Below are 12,584 nucleotides of genomic sequence, written 5' to 3'. Positions count from 1 at the left end.
AGAATGAGAGATCCTCAGCAAAGCACCCGGGGGGACTGTGCTGTCCAGTGTGTTGAAAAGGTGAATTGTAACGTATGGGTGTCTAGACATTTCCTCTTGTTGCTGTCAACAGTCCAGTTGGCTGTATTTTTTTTTTTTTTTTCCAGTGAATAGGAGCATTGATTTTCCTCTCTCTTTAGCCAGAGCTTTCATTTTACATATCTCTCCCTTTCTGTGTCTCTTTCTCTCTCGCTCCCTCTTTCTTCCCCTCTCTTCCTCTATCTGTAAGAGAGGGAAGACTTTGAGAGCTGACAGCAAGCTTTCTAATTCAGAATGATTCATGTAAGACACCTGAAAGGCAAGCTCTGCACCAACATCACTGCAAGAAAGGTAGGGGCTTGGGGCTAAACAGTCTGTAAAGGTCTGAGCAAAGCGCACAGAACACAAAATAAATTGATTAAGTCTGCGAATCTGTCAAAGGTGCAGAAAAAGTTTGGGAAAGAACTCCAGGAGACTTTAAGCTCTGTTATTCAGTGTGCTTTTTTAAAAAATTAAACCTTTGATATATTTTTCATAAGTGAGAAAAAAAAAAAGGTGCCCCGCTCTAGCTTTCAATAATGTATATAATGGTGGTGGGTTTGTTTGTTTGTGATTTTCTTTTTTTTTTTTTCTATTTCCACGGATAATAAATTAAAATTATATCACTGTTGCACTTCCCAGACCTGTGTGCATGTGTAAATGTGCAGTTCCCACCTTTTAACCTGACTGCTTATTTTCTGTTATACTTTCTGAAAGTTCGCCTTATCCAGCTGTTATTTATATTCACTTCCTGAATCTGAATGTGACCTAGTAATTCAGAGTGATTGTAGATGTGACGCATGAGCTATCGCACACACCTTAACGTTTCAATCATGCACTTCAAGCAATATGCATTTGCAGGAATTGTGCTCTTAATAAAAACCCGTACAACCGAAAGCAGTTGTTTTGGCAGAGAAGTGACAGCGCTGTGATAGATGGGCCCGATAGTTGTGTGTGTTGTGCTTGCTCGGAGTTAGTAGAAAAGAGGAGGGAGAGAGCGAGCGAGAGGGGGGAGAAAAAAAAAGACAGGGAAGGAGAGAGAGAGAGAGAGATTGAGAGAGAGCGAGAGACTTGGCAAAGGAAATCTTATGGGTATACTGAAACAGCAGATCAGAATTGTGAAACCAGAGCCAGGGCTGAAATGTGATGCTTTTGCTCTTTTGTGCTTGTTGTGGTTCTCATCTTCCCATGTAGAAGGCTGCATACCATTCAACAGAATATTTTGATCGCAGATTGAACAATGCAGCAATCAAGCCTGATAAGCCACCTGGAAGTTTTGCTTGAGACGATTTCTAATGGGTTTTCTGATCCCTCTGAGCATCATGACTGCCTTTAGCATTGTGGAGGAGGACTCGAGTTTCTTATGAGGGCCCCACTTGGAAAAGCAGGCTGTGCAGATTCAAGCCTCCGGTTCTGTTCATGCTGTTCAAAAGCCTTTCCTCACCCTTGCTGATTTGTTTTTATGATTTACATACACTCCTGTGGAGATTTACAGAATGGATTGTCTGTGCATTGTCACGACCAAGGTAGGACTGGAAACATTGCTGTAATGTATACATATTTTTCTGCTATTTTTCTATTCCTGTAATTAAATAGATTGAGCATGTACTGTGTCAGGTTGCAAGATAAAGTGATAAATAAGCTTTGCTTCAATGAGCATTTTGTTCTCTTTTTCTGTAGATTATGCAGTTTGCTTCTGTATCACTTCCTAAATGATATGTAATTTACTTATTTTTACTAGCTAAAAGAAAACGATTCCATATTTTATCTTAGCCTGTGCTTGTGTCTATTAATATCTCTAGCTACTGGAGCACTTTCAGAATACATGGTATCAGGCAGATATTTTCTTTGCTTATCAGCTAATTCTCTAAACTAAAGAATAAAAAAAAAAAAAAATGAGGGCATTATATGGGTCCTAGCATTTTTAAAGAGGCCAATCAGATGTAGTTTAGATAGTCATGATGTTTCTGATTGGAGAGATGCAAGTTTCTTTTGGCTTATTGTGGCTTTTTGGGGGAAAAACGTAGCTTGCTTTGCATATCTGGGCCTGCAAAATAAAAATGCCTTGGTCCCAGTTCAGCACGCTTATACTAATGTTGGATCTAACCTGGTTATTTGGGAATGGTCCTTCTAAATAATTCCTTCCAAACGTGCATGTAAATAAATTTTTATCCACAAAATTTGTGTCAGGTTAAAGACTGTGGTTAAGGACACTGCCCAAATTAAAGATGTGGGATAGGGATAAGTTGAACAGTTCTTTGAGACATCCTCAAACTTAGCAAAGTAACCTAATATTAAACGGGAGGGAGATGATCAGTGAACTTCCTTTCTGTTGCTTCAGGACAGGCAGGTTATCACATATTTGTAAGCAGATTTGCACATGGTGATAGTATTTATAAGGAACGGTTAATGGGGTAAATAAGGACATTAGGGTTCAGCATGGCTGTTCTCTGTTTTGGATTATTTTTGATGAATTTCACAATTGCCACAAGACTTGCAACATGCCAAGGGTAGTGAGAACAGCTCAAGGTAACATAAATGATAAGGTGAAACAATGTTTAGTACAGCTGTCACTGCTGTTATATTTTTTGCGTGATGTACATGTAAAACAGGGGCCCCTGTTAGTGACATGGAAAAGGGCAGGAGGAGATACCCCAAGAACCCATTGACAGCAGTGAGTGGTGGTGGGTGGACACCACAGAGTACGGTGGACTTGCTGAAACAGATGCGAGCTGTCATTCCCCTCATGACAATGGAGAAACCCAGACGGGGAAGGAACAGGAGGTGAATGAGGCCACAGAAGGAGCATAAGGAGCATATGCTCCTTCTGTGGCCTCATTCACCTCCTGTTCTTTTTTGTTCTTTCTGGGCCTTTCCAGGTCTTTCTGGTTCCTGCAAACTGTGATGGATCTAAGACAGCATCTCCAATCTGCCTTGGAGCAGAGCAGAGGCTCCTATAAGTGCCCCTTGGTATCAGTGATACCAGTGAAAAGCACTCAGCAGCAATGGTGAAACACCACTGAGAAAAGCCTGGATGCAGGCTTGTGTTAAGCATCTGACTTATACTCCTTGATGTTTGTTTTTAATTGAAAATAAGCAAGAAGGTGGAAAAAGGAAGTTGCAATTAACCCTACTTCTGGGTCTCTGGTGGTGTGGTGTGGACCCATAGTTGCAACCATCCTTGGCCTTGAGAGTTTGGCAAAGAGGATTGGGGACAGGACAATGAGTCCTGTTAAGATCTTTTATTTATTTATTTATTTATTTATTATTTTTCCTTTTTTTAATAACAGGAGATATGTCTCTATTTGTTTTATGAATTGACTCTGAATGTTTGCAATGAACAATTTCCCAGGGTCTTCTGATCAATAACAAATGTCGGCTTACCATCAACTCACTACCGTTGCTGCTCTGAGCAGGAATCCCAGCTCCAACCATCCACAATATTTTTCCTCACAGCTTTTCAGTCTCATGGATTTGCTACTAAATGGCCAAAATGATTCTGAAAGTCAAGCGTATGAGCCTCAGATATTCAACTCCAGATATTCAGTCTTTGCTGCCAACTTTGGTGTTGGAATGAGATAGGATTGTCACTTGTAGGTCACCTGCTATTTGGATGCTTGTGGGAACACCATATTAACATATATAAATGATCTGAATAATAGCAAATATCTCGTTTCAGAACACTTTCGTATTACAAAGGCTTGAAGCCAAAGAAATTACAGCTGATTTCCTCATCTTGCTTTGGTGCCATATTTAAATAGCTGCACCAGTGACATTATATTATATTGATCCATAATCTGCTTTTACTTGCTTTATTGTGCATTAGAGTAACCCTATTTCCATTAAGCCTAAAAAATTTTTATAGCATCAGTTTATACAAGTTTTCAGCAGTATAATGACAGATTTTTTTTGTTTGTTTTTCAGACTATTTTAAATTTATTTTAAAATTTACTTCAATAAATATGAATTCTACAGAACAGCAGTCTGACTATTTTTGGCCTCAGATCTGTTAATTTTCCTTATTTAAATATCCATTTGTCTGATTTGTGCAAATACTTGCCATTCTCATTCTTGGAAAAGTGGATCTTAATGTCAAGAGGGAGTAAATACATCAGTTTTATTCTTCACATGTTATAAATAATAAAAAGGGAGTAAAAGATGAATGCTATTTAAACTGCAAAAGATGAACACTGTTTAAAAAGTTGACATTTGTAACACATGGTCATTAAATTTACACTGGAATTTGCAGTATTTCCAGCCTGTAGAAAATGACATAAATGTTGTGGTGGAGTGAACATGCCCTTGTAGATCACACACAAGGGATTCAAAGATCCTGTTTTGAACTCTATAGATGTCATCTAATAAGATTAATTTCTGACGTACCTCCCCAAACCTTAAATCCTCCTGACATTATTTTTTTTCAGCCAAAATGTAGGCTATGATTAAGAAAGATATAAGATATTAATTTGTACAGATTCTTTCTCTCCATTTGGATTTCATGTTTCCATACATTTCTGCACCCAGGACTTTGGAAATGCTGACTCAGTCAAAGAGAACTTATGGGCTTCTAGTTTGTTTTAATTTATCATATTCCCAATGTAGATTCTTTCTTTTCCTGTTGCATAATGCACATTATTTTGTGGCAGTAGTTTATCATTTGCAGGAATTCAGTATAAATAAAAGTTCAGGTCAAGACTCCATCCCTGTCACCAGGAGGTTTTGGAAAGGAAGAACATTCCCACTGTGCTGCCCAACAGTCGGAGGCAACATGCTGTCCTTTCCCCTGGCTATCAGTTCTCTCATCCTTTAGTCCTTTGCAGTGTTATGAGTACAGCAGTAGCTGCAGTTGGTGAAAAATAGAATAGGTAGTTCTGTGTTGCCAGACAAGCTTCTCTGTAATACAGATTGTTTTGCTGAATCCCCCAGCTCTCGTTGTCAGGTGACTTAGAAAAGATGATCAGCTTTCAGTGACAAAAAAAAAAATAAAAAAATATATCTTTCTGGCCCTCATTTTTCCAAAGGAGATCTCAAAGATGGAAAGTCTTAAGGTTTAAAAATCAGAAAGCAAATGAAGAGAAATCAAAATGTATTTTTATTTTTTAAACCTCATGGGTCAGGTGTCAGGTTCAGGGTTTTTGATACTTGCAACTGGCAATCACAGCACCATAAAAAAAAGAGAATTAAATAATACCACAAGTTGCCATTCAGTCCTTTGTCACTAAAACCTTTGTAGATAAAAACCTCATATGTCAGAGATTTTAAAATTTCCCGGGCAATCTAGATTTGATTAAAACTCCAGATTTTAGTACCTGAATGTTTCTGTGTGTTGAGAAGAGCTTGCAAAGATGAAACCAGTGTACACTCATGACTAGATACTGTACAGTGTACACATGACTAGATACCAAATAAAATAACCCCAATTTATTCAGAAAACCCAAGCCGCTTGTTTGTTGCCTAACTCCTGAATTGTACCCCCTGACTTGTACACCAGGGAACTGGTTGCCTTCGGACCAAGCCTGAATACCTAATTTGACCTTGTTGGTTTTGTTAGCTACAAAAATTAATTTAATTCTGAAAAAATACTCTTCTGAGATTCTTGTTGCCAGCTTCCATGTAACTCCGTGGAGGTTTAAACTGCATTATGCAATGGACAGGTTCCATATTTTATTCAAGTGTGGCTGGCTTCTGTGGGACCAGAAAACTAAATGAAAAAGTGATTATTCATGTGAGTGGAAAAAAATGTATTTATTTACAGTTAATGAAAGACTTAGTACGTTGCATTAATTAAGAAGATTTTTTAATCTTTTTTTTTTTTTTTTTAAATTGTTTTAGTCTACAATATTTTCCTCTTCATGGCTGTCCTCCAAGCACCTTTTTTAAGAATTTAATTCAAGCATTTAAAAGAATGAAATAAGGATGGACGATGAAAAAATATGTTTTGTGATGGCCCTAGGAAGAAGGGTCATACGGTTATGTTGCTAAGCCATACCAAGGATGAACATATTAAATTCTGACTGGCAATGTTGCCAGGAGCCAGCAACATCTGTCTATTCTATTTTCTTCTGCTCGTCTGGCAATATATTTAGAACCAGGGAGACCAACGTGTGCACTTAAGGCAAAACTGACAGAAGTGTGAGCAGAAGTCTCAATACGAGCAATGGTCATGGAGAATAAGCCACTACTCTGAAGTATGGGATCAACGTCTAGCACAAACCTAGTGTATGAGTCTTCTGTAGGTCCCTTGTGTTCCACACATTCATCACTCCGCTTGGCAGCATGAAGCTAGCAGTAAAACAGAGAAAGGCTGTAAAATATGTACCTTATCATTTTGTTAGTACTAGCTTTCCCTTCCCTGTAGTCCCAACATAAAAGACAAGGCAAAATTCAGAACTCATCCTGCTCAACAGCAACACTGTAAATCTGACTGAGGAGTTGCTGTGGCTGGGCTTCTTGATTTTGAAACTGCCAGTCTGCATTCAGCATATCATTACAAATCCTTGTTGATAGCATTCCATGCTTTGAAAAGATAGATTTTGTGTCCCAGTAGGACACTGTGGATTCCCTAAGTAAGGGGGAAACTCTTGTTCAGCATTTAGCCAACACTATCCACTCCCAGTGCCAAACCAGTAGAATTAAGGGGTATTTTTGGAACTTGGCTGAAGGATGGAACAACATGGAGGTGGTACCGCAGGAGGGACCTCGCTGTTCCATGATCTCTAATTTAGAGCAGCAAAACTAGTCCCAAGATGCTCTCAGAAGGCCAGAATGGTAAATCAGATCAGATCATCTGCTGGAGGTGGAGAGCTGGTTCACATGTTACGTGCCAGCTGTTGGTCTCACTTTGCAGAGGTGAGTCAATACTGAGGTTAAGTTGGATTATTGATTATGGTGGCATAAATTTAATGCAAATAGAATATTTATTTATGCCAAAGTGCTTTTAAAACAGGTTTCTCTGAAGAAAAGAGGCCTTCTTCCCTCCCCCACTGCTCCCTCCCCATTATATTATGTTATCTAAATTCTATATAGGGATTAAAAAAGGTATATACTTAGTGAGGTTCAGCTTTTTCTATAGGAGTTTCTAAGGGATCAGTTGTGTGTGTCTGGGAGGCTGTTTGTAGAGTCAGTCCCCAGATTAGGAAATGATAAAGCAAAGTATAAATACTCAGCTTGAAACAGTGCCTCAGGTGTTGTTATAATCTTACCAAAACCAGCAGAGCTGTAGAGTGCTGCATTACATGAGGATCTGATTTAAATTTAGCTGGATATGAAACAAAAAAATACCACATTTCTATGTGCCCGCATATTGTTAATAGTGCTAAATAGATCTGGGCAACATTTGTTGTTTTTTCTTTGCAAGACTTCAGGCTTTGAATCATTGCAGTTCCAAACCATAAATTGGGTAGCTAAGTTTTTTATGCTGAATTTCCAGGCTCTAACAAATCAGACACAAAGGATACATAATGATTTTCCCCCCAGAGATTCACATTTAGCTAAAATCAAAATCTTTTTTTTCTATAGTCATTATTAGGTACTGATGAGCACTTCAAACTGTGGTGTTTTCCTGACAGACCTTAAAAGTGTGATAGTGCTGAATCCATGCAATTTACATGTCATTTAGTAAACTCCACTCTTAAGTGGTGCTTGAGGACAGCTTTGATGACTGTGGGTTGGCTGCTGGTTAAACTGCACAGACTTAGAAGAGCAGGAAGACCCTTTTCATTGATTACCATTTATCTTAGCTGGAGAATATACTCGTAGATGTCTGACAGATGGGAAGTGTAACTGAGTATTTATTTAAAATCTTTATTTACCAATGGTAAATTTTGGAACAATTACTGTAAGCCGCTAGCTTTTGGATTTCAAACATTATGAATGTAAACTGATGAGACACGTGTTGTCTTTTCTAGAAAAAAAATCATTTTTTTTAGGGGGGAGTCTCAAGAAAATTACACAGAACAAGCCAATGTGCATTGCATATGCAATGTCTTGTAATTATATCTTGTCAAAAGCTCAACTTTTTTCTCCTTTATTCTTTAGAAATATGGTAATTGTCCCTTTTCCCTTGTAGTTAATTATAAATTTCAGTAAGAATTAAGTCTGTTAAATCTCTTCTTCCCCCTCTTCCCCCTCCCTTGGTCTCTATGGTAGCAGCAGGAATAGAAGGGAATTACTTTGATCTTCATTTCTGAATGACATTTCGTTTCTTCTGAGCATTGACCTTGTTTAGTGCAACTGAAATTTTCAATAGATTTCATTAGATTATAATTTGCTGATCTCAGAGAGATGTCTTTATTGAGATTGGTTTTAACTATGAAAGAAGAAGGGTGATTTGTTTCATAAATCTATGAACAGCTCTATAAACGGAGAAAAGAAAATGTTCAATTAACTGCTCAGGCAGATATGGTTAGGGCTTAATATTACTGCACAGCAGTGGAGAGCTGCAAACGTAAGGAAAGGTAGAAGATACTGAGCAAGACAAAGAAAATTAGAAAGCCCGATCCTGCCTCAATAAATGATAACATTTCCTAATGATAGCAGAACTATATATCCTTAGCCAGCCCCTTCTCTAATATTCTGAGGGCCTGGCTGAAGGTGGGAAGATAATTTCCTAGTGCTGAGGTGAGCTGCATTTTTAAGCATTTCAGATAGCTGGAGCTGACCAAATGGATTCTTTGCAATGTCCAGGAGACCATTAAAAGCAGAAAAGATGGGTCTCCTGGCATGCATCTGCAACATAAACAGGTATTTCTTCTGTGTTTTAATCTGTTTGCTACTACCATGCAAATTTCCTTCTGTCTCCCTTCACCTAATGTGAGACTTCTGAAAAATGAGAGGATGTGTGCAGTTAAGGAGAAGAAAATGGTTATTTATGAGTGAATCATTAGGTCAGGGGTATTGCCTAGTATATGATTATATTTTACCCAGTCTGAGACCTCTAGCTGAGTTCTACAGTTTTCATTTCCCTGGAGAATCATCTGCATCAGAGAAGGCAATTTGTCAGGCTGTGTAGGAGTAGATAAATATCTTCCACTGAGTTTGACTTCAGCCAACTCTTTTGTTACTGGAGACCTCACTCAAGGACTTGTATGTAACTTGCAAATCATATTCTTGGATGTTCTAGTGGATACAAAGGAAATCTTACCTGTGATCAGATGACTCTGATCACCAATATCTTCTCTGAGGTAGAGTTTGAAGTCAGATCTTAAAGAGTGTTGCAGTTCAGAAAGCCCTGAAAAAATGTTGAACAGATAAAATATTCCTAAATATCCTCTTTGTCTTTTGTCACATCTTTCAGCTGACCTAAGACCTGTCTCCAAATGTGTCTCTGGCCACAATCATGTTAGGCAATATTTGGCCTTCAAAATTTGGTATTGATGGTACATGTAATCTCTCCCTGCTTGTGGGACAGTGGCAATAATCTATCTATACATGCTCTTTTTGTCCCCCATACTCTCCCAGAAACTGCTACAGTTGATCCATGTAACGTCCACATCCTTGAAACCTTCCCCAGAGCTTGCTAATGTGCAAATGCATCTCTGTCACCAGCAACCTCTGCAGTGCAGTGCCACAAAACTCTCACCTTTACCCCTTTTTGATTCAATATTTCCATGCAGAAAAGTCAGAGGGACTTTTCCAGGCAGTAACACTACTGCTCTGCATTATATCAATGTATACGCAAGATACATCATACTGATATTTCTAAGCAGTGCTAATAGTAGTCAGTTATTTCAACACTTGGCTGAGATAAGCATGTAGGAAAGAAGTTTGCTTAAGGCTGCATGCTAGGAAGGTAAATGTTTGGCTCAAAGACTTTGAAGGTCTTGAAGCCTTGGTTTTGGCTTTTGAATTTGGTACTTTTTCTGTGTTACCTATGTGGTAATTTCTGGATGCTTGATAAACCTGTCGTTTGGGGAATTACATGTAACAGTGCCTCTAGAGAAGGGATTGCACTAGCTGAATGGGGGTTAACATCTCTGTCTGGCTTTGGTCATCACTTCGTTGCTTCCTGACGGTTTTATTGCTATGCAATTTATCAAGGATTTAGAGCATCAACCCAGGAAAAGAAAGAAAGAAAAAAAAAAGCGACTGATGCAGAATTCAGCAATGAGAATGGATTTATCTTTTTGTGTCCCCAAGTCTCTTTATACAAAAATTACACAAGCTGAAGATCTTACTGCATATTTTGAAAGCTCTGATTGCATGGAACTGTGATAAAGCCTATGCCTGGATAACTCTGTCTGTCACTATGACAGAGTTGTCTCAAGGGTGAAGTAGTGCAGGAGGCCAAGTATCCTCAAAGAAAAGGAGTAAAAGAAGAGTCTGGAAATCACTCATTTGTAAGCTATGGAGAAGCAGTGTCTGTTTCCATTTCAGATGGAGAACTCTTTTATTGGAACATATTTTCCACAATAGCAAAGCAAGACACGTTTCTTTTGCATAAAAATATTAGTAAACATGAAAAGCATATTACTGTACTCTGAAGATTGGCTGAAAAAAGATGATTTCCAGTGATGGATTTTCACCTCTTTTTTGATTTTTAACTTTCTGATGTAATGGTGGACCAGAGTTTATAGTCCTTACTACACTATAGTCCTTGCTATACTATTATAGTCCTCACTAAATTCCTAAACTGGTGAAAATATTAGCAATAATAATCAAATGGAGTTAGTCCCTTTTGCAGCTTGCAAATATTTCCCAATGTCTTTATTCCCACACTTACTTGTATTACCTGTGCTTGCAGAATACCTTATGTAGTGTTGATCTTTTGGGTAAATTGTTCCTTAGCTGGTGTCAGTAAGGTACAACATGTTGGAGCTTGTGGCTGATTAAAAAAAAAAAAAAAGTAAGATTGAACACTTTTATGCACCTTATTTTTCAACCTTATTTATCAGCCTTATTTCATGTTTAAACTGGGTGAGGGTGGAAGATACAAAAAGTATGAAAAGCATTGTTTTTAAACAAAATCCAAAAAGTATTGACCATTCAAATAGGAAATCAGCAGTAATTTAAAAAAGATGAAAAAATAAAATTTTGGAGGGGATAAATGCTCTGTCCTAGCCCTTGAGCTACACGCATTTCTCAGACAATTCCAGTGCAATGTCACGTTATTAGGACAATAATTCAAATATCCAGCTCTGAAGGGCCAAGTCCTGCAGTCACCCTGCTCAGCACAAGGCTGGAAAACTGGGAGCTACTGCCTTCAAGCAATTCTCATTACCTCTGTCCCTCTGGCCTTTGAATATGAAGCATATGTCGTGTGACTTGGGGTCTTGGGACAATTTGGGAGTGAATCTCAAAGTCAGGAATATTTACAGAGTGTTGCTCCCCCCTGCTGTGAGGTCCTGGCCTTTTATTTTGCAGATGTGTCCTCTTTAAGAATGTGAGGAGTCTTTTTAAGTAGTTTACTGACAATCATTTTATATACCTGGTTACTAGAGTTTGTAAGATGAGACTTTTCAATCAGAAAAATGTTTCCTGTCCAAAGCAAATTATTAATTTTCTTACCTTTATCTTGGCCTGGATTAGACTGAAGACTTTTCAGTTGTTAAAAAAAGAAAGAAAAATAATTCACAATAATTTATGCAGGCTTTTGATCAAAATTTATTAATAGTTTTATTATTTCAATAGGATTACTTAGTTTGCTGTAGCATTCATCCCTTCGTTACAGGAGATAACACCCACCCACAGGATAATGCTGCCATGATACCAATGACTTTTTCAAATCCTTTTAAACAAGACTTTCTAAACTTTCATCTAAAAGTACAATGCTTCTTGCTTACTAGCTATGCCTTTTTGCATATTCCTGAAGTTGTCTAAGTGCAAATACAAAAGTTTTTAAGGTTTGGGGAATACAAAGCTGAAACTGATATGCGCAGTTTTTGCAATACTTTACAAATGTTCACTTTTTAGAGATAAAGAAGAAAGCACTACTAGGCTTGGCTAGTTAATGTTCTCAAATCAGGCTCATAATTGAAAATAGGGTGAAGTCTCATCACTCCTGTGTGCAGAGGTTGCTCTCCTTTGCTCTCAGCATGAGGAAAAGAAAGGCGTATTGTAATTGCTTGCAATATACCTGTCTTAAAGGAAAATAAAAAAGAAGTGATTTTTTTTTTTTCCTTCTTGTTATGTCCAACTTCAGGAACACACATAATTAGAGGAGTCCTCCAATTCAAGCAGCTAAATAATAGTTTGACTCTTATGTGAAATGCTGAGAGTAATGGTGGCAGACACTAGAATTTATTCTGAACTTTTCTTCAGGGACTCTGACCCAATCTGCTGTGCAATTTGTTCTGATGGGCTCCAAACTTTTGCGAAAATGTAATTGAATCACTGCAAATGCAAGGGAAATTACAGGAAGATCAGCCTGGAGGCCTGATGGTAGCATCTTGCACTGCCATGTGGAACATTAGACTTCAAATTAACCCCTCACTCTTTTGGTTCTGCTAAGTTTCAGGGAACTGCAGGAGTCCTGCACTTTTTTCCTCCTCTTTGTCCTCCAGGGGTCAATCTGGGGAATAGTCAGTGTG

The 12,584-nt window shown here is 38.2% G+C and overlaps 1 protein-coding gene across 4 annotated transcripts in view; it reads left to right on the top strand.

The window, feature by feature from the left end:
* The first annotated feature begins 279 nt into the window (after positions 1-279).
* Positions 280-12,584, top strand: part of DLG2 (discs large MAGUK scaffold protein 2) — an 883,769-nt gene continuing 871,464 nt past the window's right edge. For 2 of the 4 annotated variants that reach the window (XM_032198448.1, XM_032198456.1), the window contains exon 1: positions 1,100-1,583. In XM_032198448.1, the coding sequence (XP_032054339.1) occupies positions 1,554-1,583 (30 nt within the window). In that variant the 5' untranslated portion in view covers positions 1,100-1,553. Of the gene's footprint in view, positions 370-1,099; positions 1,584-12,584 lie in introns of those variants that run through there. The other 2 variants (XM_032198439.1, XM_032198464.1) reach the window with 2 other exon arrangements.

Source organism: Aythya fuligula, chromosome 1 (assembly GCF_009819795.1).
Source record: "Aythya fuligula isolate bAytFul2 chromosome 1, bAytFul2.pri, whole genome shotgun sequence".
In the NCBI taxonomy this organism is placed as follows: domain Eukaryota; kingdom Metazoa; phylum Chordata; class Aves; order Anseriformes; family Anatidae; genus Aythya; species Aythya fuligula.
This window is presented reverse-complemented; position numbering and strand designations above follow the sequence as displayed.